Below are 22,682 nucleotides of genomic sequence, written 5' to 3' on the forward strand. Positions count from 1 at the left end.
TTGTTAAATAGAAGGAGACTTGTTTCAAATATTCAAATTGAGCTGGGCAGAGGTGAAACAATTCAGACTTCAGATTTGTTCCTGCTTCACACAAACCTAATAAATGATTCAGTCATTAAACTCACCCACTCATTGACGGCAGTTCATAAAATGTATCACAGCCACATTAAAATAATAGAGCCCAGTGCTTTGAAGTGAAGATATTTTGAATATAATGAATTGATTTTCAAGTAACTGGTTAGTTTTTCCATTATAGTAAATAATGAAATAAAAAGCCAAATATGTACCACCTCGCTTTTTGCAATAACGACAGTGTTCTGGTGGGGCTTTTGGACATTTCTATGCAGACTTTAGATTATACAATAGATACAAAATTCTTTCATGTCTACAAACATACGCTCAATATGAAGAAGATTTCTATTTAGTCACATGCTATTTACACTATTAACTCTTGGAATAGTAAAGTACAAAAACTATATATATATATATATATATATATATATATATATATATATATATATATATATATATATATATATATATATATATATATATATATATATATATATATATATATATATATATATATATATATATATGAATGAAACAACGACTGAATGCGACATAACACTTAAGGCCAAGAGCCTTTTCATAAATGTATTTCCAATGTATTGTAAATGAAGGTCATTTGAACAGAAGCGACAACCTTGGTCATTTTGGAACCAGTAAGGTTTCTATGGCAACACTCTCTACAATGTACTCATGCTTGTACTCGTGCTCTGGTCATCATTTCAAGTCCTCGCCCTACCTGTCTCAGGGTCGCACTGGTGTTCACACGGATCCAGGAGGCGTCGTCCACACAGCTCATTGACCCAGGGCCCGCTGGCATTCTGCTGGTAGTACAACAAGATCTGAGCCGGGTTGAGCCAGTCTGAGGCATCCAACTGGCTCCCCTGCAGCAAAATGAACCTTGATCCTGAGGAGGAGACGGAGAGGGGGAAACGCACGAGGGAAGGGAGAAGGGGAACAATGAAGGTGGAAGGAGTGAAAGAGTTGAAAAGGTATTGATACAATGCTAAACAGAATGTCTGCAGCAAACAGATTCAGATAGAACATTTTAGCATGTGATGAGAATATTCTTTATACCTGTGAAATCGTTTAAAGAAAAAAAAAAAACAAAAGACAAGGACACTGCACACCAACTAAAATACCTTCAAGCCCAATTACTGACACCAGATGTAAGTGAATCGCTTCAAAGTTTAATCGGCAGCAATGCAAATTGATGAAAATAGAAAATCCTTTTACAAAACCTTCAGACTAAATTACTGCACTAATAACACAAAATACCTGAATTTAATTTAAAAAAAATACCAGCCCCAGCTTGATCCTTGAAAGAAATAAATCTTTTTGCAGCTTAATTTGGGATCGTTGAAGTTCTAGCTTGAGTCGTGCCGAGGTGGCAAACTCTATGAGACGCAAAACTGAATAGAAAACAAGCGTTAACATTTAAATGAAGTGATGTCGATAATAAAAGGACGAGCATTTATGAGGTTTATTATTATCAGTAACCACAGGCATTCAGCTGAGGCAGCCGCTCTGCCCTGCAGCCAAACAGATGTACCAGGAGTGGAGGAGGCAGGAGCTCCAATTATCAACACATTTTCCACGGTTGCGCGGATAAATACTAGTTGGGGGTTAAAAGAATGAAAAGTCAGACATCCTGTTTGTTTGCGTTATATTTTAATGTACGTCAGGCTGATAGATTTGTAACAATGCAGGTCTGCTTCTCCATTAAAATCAGTGCGGAAAGAAATTGTTGTTTCATGCATTTCTTTGTCAGCGAATGCAGACAGCATTTAATTCAAATGGCATTAGAATGAGGCTGCACACGCAGCCTGCAGCTTGATAGTAACATGTACAATTTTATATTCCCACTCATGCTGTTTACACTGTAATAACAATGTCAGAATAATTCAGTGCCTTTGTTACATTTTGTTTCAGTACCTTAAAATAAGCATTTCTTTTTTTGATCTATTTTCTCCCTGAACCTGCACATATACAGCTTTGCGTTGCCTTAAACTGTATGCGTACCTTACTATCAACATTTGCAAGATAAAGACAGCAACATGATTAATTTGTACATCAAATCAACACTTTGTCGGTGCTAATGAATGTTTGGCAACTTAGCAGCAGGCATTATCAGCCTACATGTGTTTCAGAAAAGAGGTAAACAACTGTAAATGATGTTGACAATTAAAATACACCACCACAGTGCTGTTTTTTTCATGTAATTTCAAAGTTTGGGAATCTGATCAGAGGAAGAAAACTGCTGAGCATCAGAGCAGTATTTTGCAGCTGTAATGGAGGATAATGAGGCAGGGACTGCATGCGTTAGTGTTTTAGTTTAATTTCAAATTAATCTACTCATGCTTTAATTGCCTTGTTGTTTGAAAGGTGTAGCGAAGAAATTTTCTTTAAAAAGGCATAATCAATTTACTACGTAGAATAGGTTTGAAAGATGGAGGTCTTACTGGGTTTGGAGCTCAAATGAAGTTAAGCCAAGAAAAACTGTAAAAAAAACAAGGTGCGTTTGTGAAACGTTTCCTACTCTGATTGCAGCGGCCTGGAGTAATAAATTTTTTTTACATCAATAGCAGTAAATCTAGAGCCTGGACACCTAACACAGCAGGTGTCACTACAGCAATTGTTCGACACAAGAATATCATGTGTGATCTCTAAATTATCCAAAATACTGTTTGACCAATTGCTTGTCAATTTTGGGAGAGGAAAACAAAACAAAAAGACAAAACAAAAAGCAGTGGGCGTTTACTAAACCGACCATATTTAATGACTTCCTCGCAGGCTCCATGTTTCCCAGTTAGTGCTATTCCCTTTGATGATTACTTTAAAACTATAGCGCAGGCTGCAACCGACTGGACACATCTTGTTGGCTTTAATTGTGAAGAGTCAGAAAATTGTGAGGAAAACCTTCCATGCTGAGATCTAATGCCACGTCTCACTTCTTTTCACATTTTAGAGTTTGACACATTGTAGAGTTCCGCAAAATGTATGTTTCTGCATCACCAAATGGATCCAGATCTTAAAAATAATGTTTAATACATAGTTCAGCACAAAGCAAGTAACACACTGGGTTCAGGCTAGAAAATATCTATTGAAAGAGGAAACTGGGGCCAATTCAAGTCACATATTCATCATCACCTCAAGTGTGACTCGAACAGGGGTCATGTATGCTTGACTGGCCTTTCAGAGCAGAATCAGTGGAGTGGGCATCAGGTTCGATAGCCAGTTGAAACACCACTATGCAGCATTTATGTGGAGGTCCAAACAGGGTTGTTCTGATGCAATCTAGCAACACCACATTAGAAATGTAATTCCTAAGTTAATTATGGAATGTAAAGAAAGAAAAATAAAATTCAGTCTAAAGTTAAAAAACTGTTCAATGGATGCGTCTCAAAAATGTTGAATATCATTGACACATAACTTTTTATCCGCTATTTCAACACAAGATTAAGAGTTGAAGCACAATGTTTCAGTTTTTTCACAAAAAAAAACAAAAAACATTAAATGTATCATACTAGGTCAAATCGGGTCCTCAAAATGTCCATAAAATACAGTATGTGCTGCTTCCTTGTATGTTCAACATTATGGACCTTGAAAAACATTTCTAGATTACATTTTTATAAGGAAGGCATTTTGAATTACTAAAAACTCATACAGGAAGCAGTCTTCTTCCCAAGTCACTTTGACTGCAAAACTATTGATAGACAAACTTTAAGTATCAAATATTATATAAATAATTCTGGAAAAGGCAGAGGTCAAGTTATGGGATGTCTTCTGAACATCTGCTTTGCGCTTGGCTCAAATTTACAAGTGCAAACAGGCGAGAATGGGCTGATAAACTCAGTGAACCAGTACATATTGAACACTGCAGGGCCACGGTGACACTGTCAGAAGTAGCTTGAGATGTAATTTGAACACGTCTCGGACGAGACACAATGGCAAAGAAAACCTATTAAACCAAAGTACAATCTGAGTTGATAAACCTCAGACACATTGCTGCTGCAGACTGCGAGTTAGTCATGAAGAAAAGTTTGCCCCATCCTTTGTTATGTACGTGCAATACCACTGGATATTGTGAGCACACAAACATCTCCAGATGATTACTTTTCCCGATGTGAAAAGCGAGGAGAAAGGTGTGACTCTACATTACTGTGCTTTTCTACACAGTATTTGAAGGCAGACACATGCACAGCTGCTGGCATTAATAGCTTCTTCCCCCAGTGGTAGAATCCAGGTTTTCATCTGATTCACCGTGACATCAAATCACGTCTGATGAGATTGTGGAGACATTTATGGAAACATTCTAAATCAATCCCAGTTTTGTAATTCAACAGGCGAATTCACCATCTTTCATCTCTCCTTTCAAAGTTCCCTCCCCGGATGCCTCCCTGGAATTTTAATATCTCCCTGGCAGGCCAGCGTATACCACCGGAAAGCAGCAGCGCTCCGAATCAAATCAGACCACCAGATGATAGATGAGTGAGCCTAGTCACAGTCTATAATATATCTGGACTGCCAGCTCACTCCTGTGACAGCTGAGAAATGCCAATGAGCTAGTCGGAGCCAATGTTTGGCCCCTACGGTGCTTTTTTTCCCCCCTTTTTCTGCAGGTGCTACATTGAAATTCATTAGTGAGGTGGTTGAACATATATAGTACAAGGGGAAGAGTGATGTGCGGCTTGCTACGGGTGGTCAGTGTGACCTCACCTCAATGTGTTCTGATGCTCTGAGGGTACATCTGCTGTGTGCTGTGACATGGTAAACCCGGGGAGGGGGTGGGCGACCTGGCATTTACCTTTGTCTTTTACAGAGCAAAGCAAATCAGCAGCTTGCCCGCAGAGCGCCGGGACTTGCTTTGAGAGATAGAGTGAGCTCAACTCTCTAAAGAGAGGCAGAAAAATGCCATCTCAGCCCCCCTGAGGCTTTCAGCATCCACAGGAGTGTGTTTGGAAAAGCTGCATCTATAATCGAGAGGCCGGTGTAATGCCTTACCGTCAGCGATGAGGTGCTCCGGCACATGTAGGATTACCCGGACGGAGAGGCTGCAGGAGAGGTGAGAGGAGTAAACCAGGCCGATCACGCAGCTGATGACACTGATCAGAGTCAGGGTGGTCTTATTGATGGGGCTCCGTGGGGAACCTGCTGCTGGGAACAAGCGCATGGGGGGGGGGGGGGGGGGGGGCAACAAATAGCAGAGATATGTGAAGCAAAGGAAATGCTTTAGCCCCCCCACATCCCTTCAATAACACACACAAACATGCACACAAACATATATACACATACACACACCGTGTCATTTTACAAACAAGTTAAAAAAAAAAAAAAAAAACAGGCTGAGCGCCCATGAAAAGGACCTTTGGATCAAAAAACTCAAGCCTTTGGAAGGTTTAGACTCAGCATGGCTCCGTGGCACAGAACTAAGGTTTAACTTGAAAGGGTATTAAAATCAACCTGGATGTGTGTTGATGGGGTGTGGGTGTGGTGGGGGGATGGGGGGGGGGGGGGGGGGGGGGGGGGTGCAGGGCCTAAATAATAACAGTTCAGAGGTTGTTTGGAAAGAGAGGGAGCGGGAGGGAGAGAGAGAGAGAGAGAGAGAGAGACAGAGAGAGAGAAAGAAAGAGAGCACCTGCCTTATCTGTTACACTCCAGAGTACAACACAAAGTGTTAAACCAAACCTAACACCCACAGGTGTACGTACACACACACACACACACACACACACACACACACACACACACACACACACACACACACACACACACACACACACACACACACACACACACACACACACACACACACACACACACACACACACACACACTCTGACCTTGACTATAGCCACTCGCACTTCGTTTTAAAGTGGCCATTTTTTCACTGGCAGAATAACTCTAGATTATATTGTCACTTTTAAATTACTCTGGCAGAACTTTCTCATTCAAAAGCTGCCCAAGGCAACACTTTAAACAAAAGCCAGAGTAGAAAGCTGACCTATCGTATTATGTATAAAGCTAGTTTATTCAATCAGGTAAGCTACCCAGACTCTGGATGCGGGCATAATTTCACCTTTCTGACTCCATTTTCAAACTTTATATTTGAATTTTTTTTTTCAACGTTGCCAAAGTGGACTTGGACAGATTTCTGGGTGCCACATAAATAAAAGTTGAACATTTTGATAATTTCCATCTTCTTTGCTCAGACATGAAAATTCTTTTGTCATGCTTCATGAAACATGCTCTCCTCTGGATGTGAACAAACATAGTTAGAGCTGCGTTGCAATCACTTATTCTATTCTTACACCTCACTCTAATTAAAGGTGTTGGCTCCACTTCTGGAGGCTTCGCCATGTTTCTGGCACCTGGGCACATGACGGGGGAATAATTGGCTTGGAGGCATCTTAAAGGCTTGTAACGCCTTCTGACAGCAGCTATTATTTTGAGGGCATTGTCTGTTTATTTTATTTTTTTTCCACCCCTCCTTCTCTCCTCCACACCCCATTACTGTACATCAAAACCACATGGACATGGCATGCTGACAGAAAAAGCGTGCTGCACCACTTCACTTTGACAGCATTTGCACAAGATCCTCCTCAGAAATAATATTTCTGTGGGATATTATTTCCAAAAAACAACATCTTCTGTGTCACAGGGATGCAATTGACATCAATGATCCAGCACCGGAAACCTCTGATCTCATCATCTAGTTTGATTTCAATCAACAAGATGGCACGTCATTGCACAGAGATCACGGTCACATGCTTACAACCACCCTTCACAAACCGATGGATGTTCACAACGTGTGCATATGTGTGTTTGTAGGGGTCACAACCATGAGCATCCACAACACTGGGAACATATCCTCTAAATGCACTGTAAAGGTAACTCGTCATGCGTTGTGGCGATGGCAATACCATCAGACGGCGGGATAAACTGTCTGTAGGTGTGAGAGTCCTCCTTACCCCCTGAGCCCCACGCGCTGTTGGCGTTACCATTTCTCATACCTCGACTCCGGCGGCGACTGCGGTTAGGGTCGGTGTAAAAGGCCAGCTGAGGCTCGCTGTCAGCCTCCGTCCCAGAGTCCCCGTCTGGGTTCAAGAATGTTGAACCCGCTGTTGGATTCACACAGAAATACACCTCTAATGAAATAGGAAAAAAAAAAAAAAAACTCTTTCTGAATTATTGGTGCGGAATTTCTCCTCAAAGAGATGGCGGGAATATGGCGGCAAAGGAACTGGAGATGACCCCAATGACGGATTCAGTTTGGAAGCATCAGAGCTGTCTTCATTCATTAATCATCATGAGGGCTCGTGGGGACTTTCATGAAAAACATGACATTTTCAGCATCATACAAGCTTAAATGTCTTTGTCTTAAACATGCTGGAGATTGAGACATTTGGATTTCATTAGATGACATTAATCCATCAAAACATGAAAAGAAAAGTCTACGGCTTTCTCAAGAAGGGTTCCAAAAAGCCACCCACTATCAAATATCTGTGACAAAGTAAACAGAGAGGGGCTTCGAGAGTTTCAGTTCTGCTTTCCAGCTGCATGGTCTTTTTGTGAAGTCCTCCTGGGAGCACAGGATCACACAGTTGTTCTCGACCTTGAGCTGTTTTCAAAATCTTGCCAGATTTGCTTTATAGAAAAAAAGAAAATCTCCACTGTGAGTATTCAAAATAAATATTAATATTTTGAAGATGTCACTACAGAAAAGGCATGCAAGTTAAATCAGCTCCTTGAGTTTAAGAGAGGTACTGTCAGGTTTGTTGAGGACATACTGGTTTATTTTCACAGCTACAGTTTACTACAGCAATTTCACAATTTATTTATTTTTTCACTTATATTTTACAAAATGTCACAATTTACATAATTCAGTTTTGTTGATATTGAAGTCCATTTTGTAAGCGGGGAATCCCAGAACCGCAATGCTTATGGACAGGGACCCACAATACAACACCTAATGTATGTTACCCACGTCCAGTATCCACGTTTTTCTGATATGAGACGTAATAATGTTGTGCTTATTACAGGATGTGTAGATTGTAATTTGGTTAACCTTGAATAATAACAAAAAATCAGGCCTGATGCTAATGATGATTCATTATTTTGAATAATAATTGTATTACATCTATGCTAATTTATTATTGCTATTTCTTCTTGTCATTGGGTTTATTAAAAATAACACTGCCACCTTACGTATATTCTACAATATATAAAGAAAACAGCGGGCCTTGGGAGAATTCCCATGTGATTGGTTCTTCATTTTTTGATTAAAAAATATTTCGACGACTGTCGAATAGCTCAACCAAATATATATTAACTGCAGTGTAGAAAGTTCAAAACATTATTAGTAGTAGTATTATGAAATGTGCACTATCGATTTCAAAAGCTGAGATTCCAGAATATATTCACAAATACTGAAAACCAATCTAGATTTCTTCTTTACTTCTGGATCCCCAGTTGTGTTGTGTGAGATACAATATAGACAGTTTCAGCCCTGCCTGTATATTTTTAGATATCCTACATTTTTCGAAGCAATTTAAAATTTTTTTAATAAATGTCCCTTTTCTTAAAGTGAAACAGTTTGAAAAACAGTTTTCTAAATGAGCATGGTCATCAAAGATGGTTGTCAAAATTGTGAGAAGGTACATTCTTTCCATTTAGTCTAATCTTACTATTTGACACCATCTTTGCACATCTTATTTGATGTTTTGATGATATATTTTGATCATTCCAATAGAAAAAAGCCCAACGAAAAACAAAGAACAAAACAATTGTTCCATGACCACTGGAGGAGTGATATTCAGTCTGCTTGTGCTTTATGTCAGATTCATCCTTATTTTCTTTCAAATGGCCATCTTTTCTGATGTATGATTCATTATCTAGACTATAAAAGCTACAAGAGCCTGAGATGAGGAATATAAATTGCTTATTTTATCTTAAAACAGTAAAACCAATAAATATTACATTTGTGATGACATAAAACAGAAAGACTCTAAAACACCTTAACTTCGAGAGTTTGGAAGCACATAACACCTGGTCCTTTTATGATGGACAACAATGCTGACTGATTTTCACAGATAAATCTTACTCTCAGAAATGTGCGAAGATACATTTATTCTATCGATCATGAAAACTTGATGCAGGTTTATTTCAAAGCGGGACACAGGCGACAGCCTGTCTGATTTTGCTGTTTGGTGATATCAGGATGTAAAATGAGTTGGTGAGTGAGACAGTGAGATGGAAAACATAAAAACTGAATGAACAAATATACACACAAAGCGCCATCTGATCTCTTGACATGACTCCTGTTTTCTTTGAGCTATGACAACCACCTTGCTATACCACAGAAAAAATGTGCTGCACACTTTTGTGGCAGAGGAAATAATATAATTCATTGCCTTAAGAAATAAAAACGTGCAACCAGTGAATACTCATTGCGGTGTCATGAGCATATTGTATTGTAAGAGCAAGTCTGGGGTTTCATTCAGCATGTTTTAACTACCGTATTTTCTGCACTATAAGGCACACCGGATTATAAGGCGCACCTACATTGATTGACATAATTTACAACTTTGTTCATATATAAAGCGCACCGCATTATAAGGCACATGGAATAGACCAGTGGTCAGCAACCTTTATAGCTCAAAGCCATTAGGTTATATTTTCCACTGATTCTAACACCCAGAGAGGTGCACACACTTTATTTTGATGGTCCTACCTGCAGCCTATGCCAGGAGGACACTACACACAAAACCTTCTTCACTGCTGGTTGACAACTTACAACTACCAGTAATAAACTAAACTACATGAACTAAGCAACAAAAACACAACACAACACAATTATTACCGACACCACAAACCAAACATAACCCCCAATAATTGCATTTAAAACACCACAAACAGAAACTCCCATAATTCATTGCATGCACCGCGCGCTTCTTCTTCTACGGGGAAAATGAAGTCGGCGGCTGCTTACCATCCAGAGGGGGTCGCTGCAAGGCATGATGGGAATTCATGTTTTGTGTTGTTGGAGGTTATTGTGTGTTGATTGTGTTTATGCTGTGTTTTTGTTCCCCAGTTTAGGGAGTAATTATTTCATCTAGTTTATTTTGGTTTGTTAGAATGTTGGTGTGCAACCATGAGTGATGAATGTGTTGTGTGGAGTGTCGTCCGCTCTGAAGATCCAGTTGCAAAGTTAGAGTTGTCAAAATAAAAGCTTCTGGTTGTTCAGCTGTCAAATAGCAGTCTTGAGTAGAGCAATTCTTCCATATATAAGGCGCACCGGGTTATAAGGCGCACTGGCAGCTTTTGAGAAAATTTGAGGTATTTAGGTGCGCCTTATAGTGCGGAAAATACGGTAAGTCATTAGCTATATTTAGAGGGCATGTATTGAAGCTCGTCTTACAAGTGAGAGCGGATTGTGAATTCCAAAGTGAGGGGTGGGGAATCCATCAAAGCAGTTAAGATTTACTGCCTCAGCGGGATGTATGTGAATGGAAATAAAAATTTGTTCTAATGTCACTGTGTGACGAGAGCTTTAAAAATCCCCAATCAAGAAGGCAGTGTTTGATTAAAATGAAGACGATCCCTTGGAAACAATGGAGGAATGAAAACACAGTTGGCAGCGGTGTCATTGTGGCAAACTCGGAAGGACTTTTTTCATGACTGCAGCTTCGTCAGCTTTTCCTATTGTTGCTTTTAGAACAATGCGCGCCGCAGATATGGATGTACAGCGTAAATATTTTTGGCAGCCATGACTATCTGACAGCACAGATGTTGGCACGGTTGTACTTCACAAGTAAGGAACCCCGCCCCCCTTTTCGATGGTACCATTGTTTCCGCAGTATCTCATGTGACTGATTTAATAATAAGGCAACATTCAATGCACACTTCTCCCCTCAGATATGCTTGCTGGCAGGGAACTAAGTCATCTGAACATTATTCAGAGCCATTAAAACTCTGCAGGGAAGACAAATAAAATCTGCATGAACTGAAGCTTAGAGGAAGAAATACTTCTGCCACAAGAAAATGCCCCACCATAACTGCAAATGAGGACAGCAATTCATCATTAGGTCACTTTGAATATACATGAGAGCAGTAATGGATGCCTTACCATCACACACTTACAAATTAAAATCAACAAAGCAGAAGTAAATCTACTTAAACGGCTTTAAATTCACTCGGTATTGTTTATTTTACAGTTATGTGCTACAGCAGCCTCTCAGACCTGTAGATCTTCATAAAACTCTTCTACCAACACTAATAGCAATAATGTTTGCTATAAAGCTTAATGGGGTGAAATGAGCAAGACAAGAAGCTAAAAAAAGTATAAAATTGAAAACACAACAATTATATTGACCATTATGGTTTTATAGTTTAGTATTTAAAGAGTATATAAAATTGTCAAAGCAGAAATGAACAAAGGCACTAAGGGTTCCTCACAGGCCAAATCAAAAAAATCAGCAAACATAAGCTATATCTGATGAACCCAGTAGGCCTTTTGAGTTTCTGGAAACTGCAGCTTCAAACATATCAAATACTGTAATATTTCCGAGTTAAACAAGTACAACTTCCTTTAATGTGGCCTTAATTATGATTATTTTACTAGTCTGTCAAAACAACAACAACCAAAAAGGTAAAACTGTGTTATTTAACTTGTTTAGAACAGTTCAGAGCACTTGTGCATTCTAATTTATTTTCCAAAGCAACGTTTGTTATTTAAAAGTTCTGCCGCTTTTGGCACTGCTGCAGGATCTGATGTCTAATGTGTGATTTTGTTGTTAGATAGTCAGAATACACACCCACCTATTAAGGGACCAATTACAGACTGTAAACATGAGATTTGATTTATTCAAGTTAACCCTGAAAAGAAGATTATGATCACTCTTATAACAATTACTGAAAAAGTTATTTAGAACAGAAGCCAAACCATCTACGTCATCAACATATTTATGCTACAATCTGCTGAGCATTCAAGACGGCAATCCATCCACCTCAAGTTGTTTAATTTGTCCAAAATTCATGACATTAATTTGAAATTGGTTCAAATTTTAAAAAAAAATCCTGATATCTTCGACAGCAAATTATATAACAGTCGTTAACCACATTCAAATGGGTATTTAGGTAAATTAACCAAACCTGAAGAAAGAAAATACTATATTCAAGTCACTTTATTACAGTGAGTGAAGTGCAAGCTCAAAGGGAAAACCTTCTATATAAAACACACGTTGAAATGTTTTTCCTGCTTACGGTGTCTCAGGAGGTAATCGTCCTTCGCTTTAGAAAGCCTACTTTCTGATTGTTACCACTTTTCAAAAGGAACAAAGTCTTCTCAGAAATGAACTGCGTTTGAAGCCCTGAATGCATGATTTTTGTATGGAGAGCTTGTTAGTCTTTTTGAGACAGAATGGCAACATTTACAAAGCCCTGTAACTGTTTCTTTGCCATACGACAATACTACAATACATTTGTTATGTACCAGAGCAAGCTCACTTCAAAGAATCTTACAAAAGGATGTAGCCAAGGACAAACAGTTGGTAATATGCTGCATTTCTGCAAGAGACACTTCAATGTTACAATGAATAAATAATAATTGCTGTGTCCTCATCAGCTGGAAGTTGGGAAGGGTTTCAAGCTCAACACTTTTAATTTAACGAACAACCGAGACAGGTATGACAGTGTGTTCAAACTCCATGTTTTGCCAAACATCAATAAAACAAGCCAGATGTGGTCCTTTTCAAATGTAATGGGAAGCAAATGATGGATACTGGGCAATCGGTTACAATTTCCAGTAAGAATTCAGCTTCTTCAGCCCACTTTAGGGTGAGATGTTAGAATCGCCGAGGCAGCCCCTCCCTTCTCAAAGATGGAACGTACCGTTTAACAACATGGTCCTAATTTGGGAAACAGTGTGAAGGATATAGTTTTCATTAAAGGCTGTGGACCCTTATTCAGTCCGGTTCACCAAAACATATCGAAGAAAGCAAGAGAACTTCGAAATGAAATCAAAGTTCCATTTCTGATCTCTTTTGTAGGTTTTACCTCAAGAGTGGGCACTTCCAGTCCAACAAGATTCTGCTTTAATAAACTTAAATGAATAGCTTATCATGAAGCTTTGCAAAAACCTAATATTCAGCCACTCATTAGAATAAATTGTTGAAAAAGTAACACTTTGCAAACAAGCAGAAATGTTCCTTTTTAGAGCCAGTTTTATGGTGCGCAAATTAGATTTTGAGAACCCCTCTCAGCCCTCAGTCCCGTTTTGATCTCTGGCACCCACCAAGTAGTGTCTGGACACCAGGTCGAGAACCAGAACGTCTACTTTTAAAACGTCGGTCTCAGTGGTAGTGAAAACAAATCACGGAGCAGAAGTTTTCAACCAGTTTGAAAAAAGCTTGGGCACAAATGTCAGAGCAACAAACGTGGATATTAAAAAAATCACCTGGTATTGAGAAACTGTCACATCTAGAAAGAATCATATTTATAAAAATGGATCAGTTTTGTGGGAGTATTTATATTGTCCTTTCATCCAGGAAGTTGGCTAAAAAAGAAAGATGTAGCCTTTGATCAGACCTTAGTAGCAGCAGTGCTCCTTTGGCTCGGGAGTCACGGTTTTTGGGACGTGTACGCTGAAACCACTGGATATTAAAAGTATGATCATAATGACTGAGTTCACCAATTTTCTCAGTGATGGTTGATAAAATGGTTTAATTAGACGATGTCAAAAGACTGGAAATTAAGTGCTAAACTTTAATTGCTCATTTTGCACAACCAATAATTAAAAATGAAAAGGTCAGGTTGAAAAGCTTAATAATGCTTGTTGAAGATATTCAACACAGAATCCAATTGATGTCCAATGCTGAATATTTCTACTTGAGTCTTGGCGACTTCAAGTAATATATTACCTCCAAGATTTTGATGAAGTTAAGATGTTCGCTTTGAGCAAAAGAAATTCTGTGACCTTTGATGGAGTTCACAGAAGATAAAATATCTTCACATTTAATGACAAAGAGTCAGGATTCATAGATCATGCTGTCTGAAGTCTATGGTCTCAATCTCTATGGTTCTGGAGATAACACACGTCCTCCTAGAACATCAGCATGTCAACATTCTCAAGTACTTCCGTGAGCTGCCATCAACATTAGCCATCGCCTCAAAACAATACTGCTCCTTAATTGAATTTATTTATTGTTTTTCACTGTTGCAGACTGCATGTTAGCTGTAGGCTACAGAAAAAAAAGTCATATCTGAGAAAATGTGTGTTCATGGTCAGTTGACCTCAGCTCTCACAGTTGACTGCTTCATTCTAACGATCTATTTGCAATTATTCCATTCACTGTGTTCACAGTCCTGTCAAAAAGGCAGGGAATAAATGAGTAATTGAGAGAGGGCTGGAGTTGTTATATTTTATCTATTATTTACAACTAAAGATTGCCAACCTACAAATAGAGTTAAGAATCTCAGTTGTCACTCTTGCTAGTTGTTTTTTGGGGAGGGTGTTTGTTTTTAGTTTTTTTTCATTTTCAACAAACTGAACCTGTCAAGGTGTATTTTTCATTTGAATCATTCCAGGGTTCAAATTCAAAAGTGATTACTTTATTGTTTGTTCGTTTTGCAGTGAACTGAACATAAACTTCAATCTTACACATCTATTTTCATGATGAGATCAACTCAAACACATCGCCAGTACTTCAAAGATCTTCTAAACATAGTTTCTGGTTCAGAGCCTTATGAAATGAAGCCTCTGAGTGATTCTCCAAATAGAGTCCAAAGATGCTTCTTCTTTATTTATTTTTTTTTAATATTATGCAAGTTTTTCACCACTGTATGAAGCTATATAAACCATTTTTCAAAAACAGATGTGTGTCAATACACATATGGAAAATAAAAAGAATCTTGAACCCTGAGTGAAGCAGAGCTGTCAAGGACAGCTTTTAGCCATAAAGAAAAGAAGTGTTGGGTACAATGTAATCCATTCACACTAGAATTACTTAGAGCAGTTCAAAGTGCAACAGCACGATTCACTTTGATGTATCTGAAGAATATCCACATATTGAGAGGCAGTTTAGATGTACTTTACAGCTTTTATCAGTAATGTATGATGACCTATCATTGGTATGAGGCTGACGTTCACTGAAATAACACCCACGGCACATGATCAAAGTGAAAATGAGATTAAAAAATGATTATCACATATTGAAATTTAAGGTTTCACAAAGCAAGGGGAATTCGCTGATTAGTCTTCTTTGAAATGCTATCGAGAATCCAAACCCATGATATCACCGGTCTCACAGGCTCGGCTTATATGTGATTCAATTCTACTGCAGTCCTCGGTTTCCTTCAGGATTCCTCCCAGGACTGCACAGGTAATGTGATGACATGTCCCTGCTTGGCTCACAGAAAGCAATAGAAAAAAAAGTGTCTCCTGAGGAATTAAGGCTCGGTCTCACACAGCGGGTATTTGTCAGTGTTTGCTAAAAGGAACTAAAGGTGCTGTGGTAAACACTAGGCAGGGTACTCCAAATGTGCACTCGCAACCCAGCATACACAGCGTACGGCAGTATCTCTCCATGAGCCGAAGGAACATGATTATGTTGAGTGCTCTGTAAATATGGAGGGGTGCCGGAGATAATGGTAACAGCAACAGAATGACAAGTTCCATGGCAGAAGAAGTGGACACGCAAACAAGTGGAGAGGATAAGAATGTCACAGCAACAGAAACAACGAGAGCATTGAACTCGAGACGAGCCGCTAAGGAAACAATTCACATAAGAGATAACTGCTTTGTCAATCTTAATGATTCTTGAATAAAACAACACCAGCGGGTCAGAAATGGCATTTGAAAATATTTCTTCAAAACAGAAAATAAAACTTACATTAAACTGATTGCTACTCAAACCGTAAGGCTTTTGTTTGTTTGTTTGTACGGTTTATTTTTTTTGTGTGTGTGTTTTCTTTTACTTTCTGCTGTGTCTTAACACAATAAGATCAAATTAAGTTCAGAGTACAGGTTTGGACATGTATATTTTTCCATACATCCCCAATTTCAAAAAGGTCCCGGTGGTGTGTGTGTATATATATATATATAGTATATACACATATACATATTAAAGGAAATCAGACATTGAATGTAAGATATCTAATTTCTAAAACAAGATGCTAATATCGGATCAAATGTCAGCAATACATGTTTGGAAAGCAATGTGAACAAAAACCAGTGTGACGTGGTTAAAACAGAAAGAGAAGCAGTGAAAGGAGATGCATATGACTCATTGGACAGCATCCATCACGACACCATGGCATAATGAAGACCAGGTTTTGGTCGACAGTGAATCTACATGAGACTAAAATGGGACAACGTCCTGCCGTCTTCTATACAAGCATATCCAACTCAGGGTCATGAGTTGTTGGAGCTGAACTCATTTGACTATGTATGAAGATGTACTTGGCTCAGAGCCATAAAAGCATGTTTTTGGACTGTGCAAGGAAATCCAAGAAAACCTGAGACATCCCACACAGAATTCGACATGCACACTCCACACATAAAGGAACTCTAAGCTTAAGCGGGACTCAATCAACTGAATTATGTCGCGACTGTGTTGCATCCCTTCTCGTCGACAACAAAGGAAACACAACTTGGTTTTTGGTGCAATGTAATCACATTTCTATTTATATTATGGGATCCTAATTTTATTTAAATGTTGAGACATTGTCCCAGACTATTTGGGATTTGAGTTGCAATGGAGAATTCATGAATTTATTAAAAAAAAAAATTATAAATCAAAAAGGTATATTGGATTATGCAGAGTAAAAATATGGAATCATTTTCTAAATATCCAACTTGTAAATATGCGAATCATGCATTTCCACTAAGCCAAAAAACAAATTCTGCACTATTATGAAGGAGTTACTTAAATTTTTAATAGACGTCAATGAAAACAACACAGTTTGACAGGTAGACATGAATAATTCATTGCACACCCATGTGTTTCTGTTCAAGATAAAAACCACACTGCATGAAATCCAAGAGACTACATTTAGTTTTGATGAAGCAGTGCTCAATGCCCAGTAGCATTGTGACTGAAGAGGGGGGAAAAAAAATCAGTATCACAAGGGGGACAAATGCACTAGATCTGAAAACATGTGATATTAATATGAAGGAATGAATTCAGTATTTGAGGGCTCCGCAGTACCAAGAGACAGCTGCTAGCCTGCAACTCACACCTTTTTTGTTGTAGCAACTTGCAGCTTAAGTTTTGGCAGCTGGAGTAACTTATATATAATACTTAATACAAGAAAATGCACAATTAACAAAATGTGTTTACAATACATTTAGAGCCAAACACTCAGGGTAGATGATCCCATCTAGCAGTGCAGGCTATTTCTTAAAATTATGTTTTATTTATATTGGCTCTCCCTGTGACAGTTTTTGTAAAACATCCCAAAAGAGAATGTACTCCTGCATGCATGTTTTAATAACCTGCCAGCAGTGCAGAGCAAACATGCAAGGTGTTAAAAGAAAGCAGGATCAATATTGTTCAGCAAAGCTCAACCATCCAAAGTCCTTTTGAGCAGAGATCAAGTCATTGATTTTCTTTATGTCTTATCAGAAGAACTAATGCGTTTAAGGCAAGGTTGCCACTCGTCATAAGTTTTCAATGTGAAGACACAGTTTGAACATTAGTGCAGTGACAACCAAAAACCAGCCCCATCAAAACCATTCTTGTGAGTCTGTGAAGAGCTTAGAATAATAATCTGGCAACATCTTCTGCTCTTTGTTTTAATTAAATTCCGGGGATGTAAAAAGACTCTATAGAACAAGATGTGACAAGCCAGGTTTTATACCTGGGGACCAAAGAGCTACACAGAGGGGAGATCCAGACACAGACAGCTTTTGAGGCATTGTCATTAGCATGCTGCTTCCAGTTCTAGTTATAGACCTTTCATTCACAACGATAAAGTGCATCCAAAAGCTGCAAATACATGACAGACTAATTTTAACTAGGATCAACAGATGTTTGATCTGTGAATGGACCAATGCATTTCCTGGTACATTTAGAATTGGTATTTAAACAGTCCTGCGCATAAAGTTATTCATATTTTGACATCATGAGACCAAGACAACACTGAGCGAATTGCTCAACAGTACCTCACCATTGTGAGACTTCAAACAGGGTGTTTTTTGATTGAAGTGGTCACTGAGTTTAAAGTGTCAACAGAAGGTTGCAACAGTGATTCAGAGAGACTGGAAAAGTCACAGAAATGCATGAAGTGGATGTCGTTGGGTCACATCCCACACTGATGACCGCTTCCTTGTGAACGGTGCCCTGTAAAACCGGATGATGGATGCCACTAACTCCAGACACATTCAAGAGAGGCGAGAGGGACCAAGTGTCACGTCGGACCATTGGAAACTGTTGACATCAGCTTGGTCTCAGTGCGAGACCTGCAGGGGTACCTGACCACACCAGCAGGCCAAGTATGAGGCCCAGGCTCATATTGCGTGGGCCAAGGTGTATTTATGCTGGACGAAGGACCAGTGGGCTTTAGTGCTGTTCTCTGATGAAAGTCAGAAAGGATGGCCGCCAACAATGTTGGAGACGTCAAAGAGAGTAATCTCTGTTCTATGCAACTATGCATTGGCCACTGTTGTCACGAGATGAGCCTTGGTGGTGGACTTAGTGTGCCGAGTCAATTTACAACTGCCTTTTAAACTACACGTTGTGAATTGTAGTGACACGCCCATACTACGTAGATAATATTATTAATCTAGTCATTATGCTACTGCAGGAACAACACAGGCCCAATTTCATCGATTCCGTTGAATTGGAATACAAACACTGCCTAGGAGTTTAAATACTGGTCAAGATGTTTGCCTTTTCTTGCTTTGTAGCTTTTCAGCTCAATGACATGTGAGCATAATGCCCCCTACTCTTTGACTCCAGACTGACTAAAAGTACGAGTTTATTAATGGGTGATTTTGCCAGCTTGTATTGAGCGTGTTGCTCAATGCCAAGTGGGATAGGCCCCAAAACACTAAAATAGATAAAGCAAGTACAGAATACAACTGGATACCTCTGTGACTGGATTCCAGTTGGGTTTACAAACTAAGTGTCTGCTATTGTCTCTATGTCCATGAACATCAACTGGTTAGTTGATCATGGACACATGGAATGTTTTTGTTAGATTTGCAAATGTATCCAAATATGTTCCTTAGCTTTCATATGTCATAGTGGTTTGAGTTAATGAAATGAAGTGTGAGTTATTCAAAATTACACTTACAAAAGAGTACCGGTAGTTTAATTCTGAACAGAGGGAATGGTTAATACAATTGTTATTATAAGGAACAAGATGACTACAGTGAATAGCAATGCTATAAATAAATTAACCTTCTAACAACCTTTGAACATAACCATGAGCCAATATATGGCCAACCCATGACGAAAAAAATCTGTTGACAAACCGTCGCTCTCACCATATTATGACACATAACACATAAGTTTAATAATTGTAATGCAGCATTAACCTTATCCACCAATTCAAACAACATTGACTTAATTATATTATAGGTTCTAAACCTAATTAGGGAATAAATTCTGCACCCACTCAGCAATAAAAAAAAAAAAACATGAAATACTGATGGGATCCCGCAGGTTCGGGCCCACTCCTTTCATTCATTCTGACATCGCTTTCTCCCATTTGGCAACTTTGGTACTTCTCGTTGTTTTATAAGTCACTCTGGAGTCCATTAAAGGCGCTGGCATATGGAGTGAGACCTCTTCAGCACAAAAAAGAAAGAGTCATTACCTTACCTGCTTCTGCCTCACATATGCACATAGAAATTGTCCACAGAGGACAACAAAAGCTCTGTCTGTGCATATTTTATCACAAAGATGAAGATAGTTGACTGGAAACACCAACAACAGCGACTCCAAACTGCATGAAGCAGATCTAATTGCCTGCTTAGACAGCCTCATTTCTATGCAGCTGGCTTCAGAGAATACTAATATGTATCTGGAAGCACTCAAATTTTAAGAGAGGTGTGTGTGTGTGTGTGTGTGTGTGTGTGTGTGTGTGTGTGTGTGTGTGTGTGTGTGTGTGTGTGTGTGTGTGTGTGTGTGTGTGTGTGTGTGTGTGTGTGTTTAGGACCAAATAGCTTCTTTCATACACTACGCTGATGCCAGTGACGGAACAATTGTAACGAATGCACAAATAATTTTCTTTGCCTGCATGTGTACTCCTCAAGCCCAAATAAATAAAATGCAAGTAAAATAATTATGAGGGGGGTTCTTCCTTTCTTGGTCTGAGTCTGGAGCTGTGGTGTCAAGAGACTGGCTGGCACAAAGTGAGAACACAGCAGAACGGGGGCTTGTCCAGACTCTCAGCTGCTGTCAAAAAAGAAACAAAACAAAGACACCGAGACCAGTGGAGAGACTACTTGAGGACAATAAGCAGTCAGGGCCTCCAGACAACTCTTCAGACAAAAATACACTTTTCAAAGTTGTAGCTTGACTACAAGGGACTCTGTCTTTGCCAAAAAAAAAAAAAAAAAAATACAATTCCAGGATATGAAACTGAAATTCCTAACCTATTTTTTTTTTTTTTTTTGCAAAAATACTACTAGAAGTCAGGTGCACAGTGTACTGAACTCTTAAAAAAGAGGCCTTATTTCTGATACTAACACGAGTACTCAGTTATGCTTTACTACAGAATTAGTATTAATTCAAATATGTTTGAATTTGTGGCTGCTGTTCATCTATGAAGCGGGTCGACACATACAGATTAGAGACCAACTACGATCCGATACACGGCTGCTCAATAGCATTAGACAGTCCAGTTTCAATAATGAATTACTAAGAAACAAGCAACTGTTGAAGCTGCATGACATATTTCATAATGCAACAGGATTTCAAAACTAAAACTAAAAAAGATCCTAAAATAATCCCTCTGAACTTGGGGTGGGGTGGGGTGGGGGTGGGGGGGTGGGTATTTCATTTCTGGAGCTTGAACTTTTTCCCTATTTTTGTCTGCTGAAAGGATGAGACAAAATCGTTCAGCCTCTTCCCAAGCAAGTTTAAAGGTTTCGCCAACTCGCGCTGGGAACACTAAGTATAGGTACATATTTGCTGATCATCATTTTCATCTTCTCCTTATTCATGTCCTCTTCAAAGTTCTTGATATGAACATAATTACCTTACTTAATATATCTAACTTGATTTTAACATACAGAACTTATTAGAAACTCAATCATTCCTTTTTACAGTTTAAATTTCTATCTATCTAACCAGCCTCCTTCCTACTTAGTCCATTGGAAGCCATGGTGGCATTATAAAAAGCAAAGAAGCCCAGAAATCATTGTCCTCCCACAATTTCCTCCAACTTTTCTAGAGGGCCCTCAAGCCACTCCAAGACCAAACAAGAGATGTAATCTCTGAGGCAAGTCCTGGGTCGACCTCGGGGCCTCTTCCCAGTCTGACGTGCCCGCTGCACTTCTCAAGGGAGAAATGAACTACCCAAAGTTCATGACCATAGGTGAGGGCGGGAATGTAGAGGAACCGGTAAACAAAGAGCTTTGCTTTACAGCTCAGCTGGATCTTCACCACAGTAGTCCCATACAGTCACTGCATTATTGCGGCTGCCCCTCCGGACCTGTGGCCGAACTCACAGCCCCTCCTACCACCACTCGTGAATAAGACCCCAAGATGGTTGAACTCCTGTACTTGGGGAAGGTGCTCCCTCCTCTACCAAGAGAGGGCATGCCATTCCTTTCCATGAGAGAACCATGGACTCGGATATGGAGGTCCTGATCAGAGTCCAACCACTTGACACTCAGTAGTGAACTGTTCCAGTGAATGCTGGAAGCGACACTGCCTGGAGGACATCATCTCCAAAAAGAACTTTATCTGATAGTCGAACTTAAAACAAAGGAGGAAGAGTGTGGATCCTACCTTGGCTGTGGAACAGTTCAAATGCATGTTTTCATAACTGACCATGATCTTTCGCCACTCGCAGAATACCCTCTGGATGTCAGGCACTTTCCAAAGCAATCACAATGAATGCATGCTTGAAAGTTCTTAACTGTATATAACCCTATATTTCCTGCAATAATCCCCATATGCATGGACCCCCAACACAGTTAGTGTATGAACATGAATGAGAGAATTGCTTTTGGCTCTGCAGGGAAGGCATCTTTAGACCTTTCAGGTCTTTGATCAGTGTAATAAAATGCTTGATAGACAAGCTCAGGCTGTAAACATCCTTGTGCAGTTCATCGTTCCCTGCGAGCTTGTTGCTCGACTTCTCGGCAGTGGTGTTTTTAATATTCCAGCTTTGCCATTTGGAGTTGCTAGTGGTGCCCAGAGCCACCTTGAGTTAGATGTATTGCAGCATTCAGTCTCTGTTCTCACTGTCTATTATTGATAAAGGGAATTCCTTGAATGTTGTTTCTCAGCACTGCTCTTCCTATTTGAACACCTTTTGCTGTGCAGAAAAGCTACGGCGGCTGCAAGTGAACACGAAAACAGTCTAGGTTTGGGAAAAAAAGGGTAGAAAGTAATAAATGTGCTTTTAAAAACAAGGCAGCAAAATTTCCCAACAGT

General features: G+C 39.3%; 1 protein-coding gene across 1 annotated transcript in view; it reads right to left on the reverse strand.

The window, feature by feature from the left end:
- astn1 (astrotactin 1) overlaps positions 1-22,682 on the reverse strand; it is a gene marked incomplete at both ends in the record, with an annotated part of 359,967 nt that overhangs the window by 235,723 nt on the left and 101,562 nt on the right. Inside the window, 3 exons of the mRNA XM_080503139.1 lie at positions 809-976; positions 5,074-5,226; positions 7,041-7,190. Coding sequence (XP_080359265.1) covers positions 809-976; positions 5,074-5,226; positions 7,041-7,190 — 471 coding nt within the window. The remainder of the gene's footprint in view (positions 1-808; positions 977-5,073; positions 5,227-7,040; positions 7,191-22,682) is intronic.

Source organism: Blennius ocellaris (assembly GCF_963422515.1).
Source record: "Blennius ocellaris genome assembly, chromosome: 10".
NCBI lineage: Eukaryota > Metazoa > Chordata > Actinopteri > Blenniiformes > Blenniidae > Blennius > Blennius ocellaris.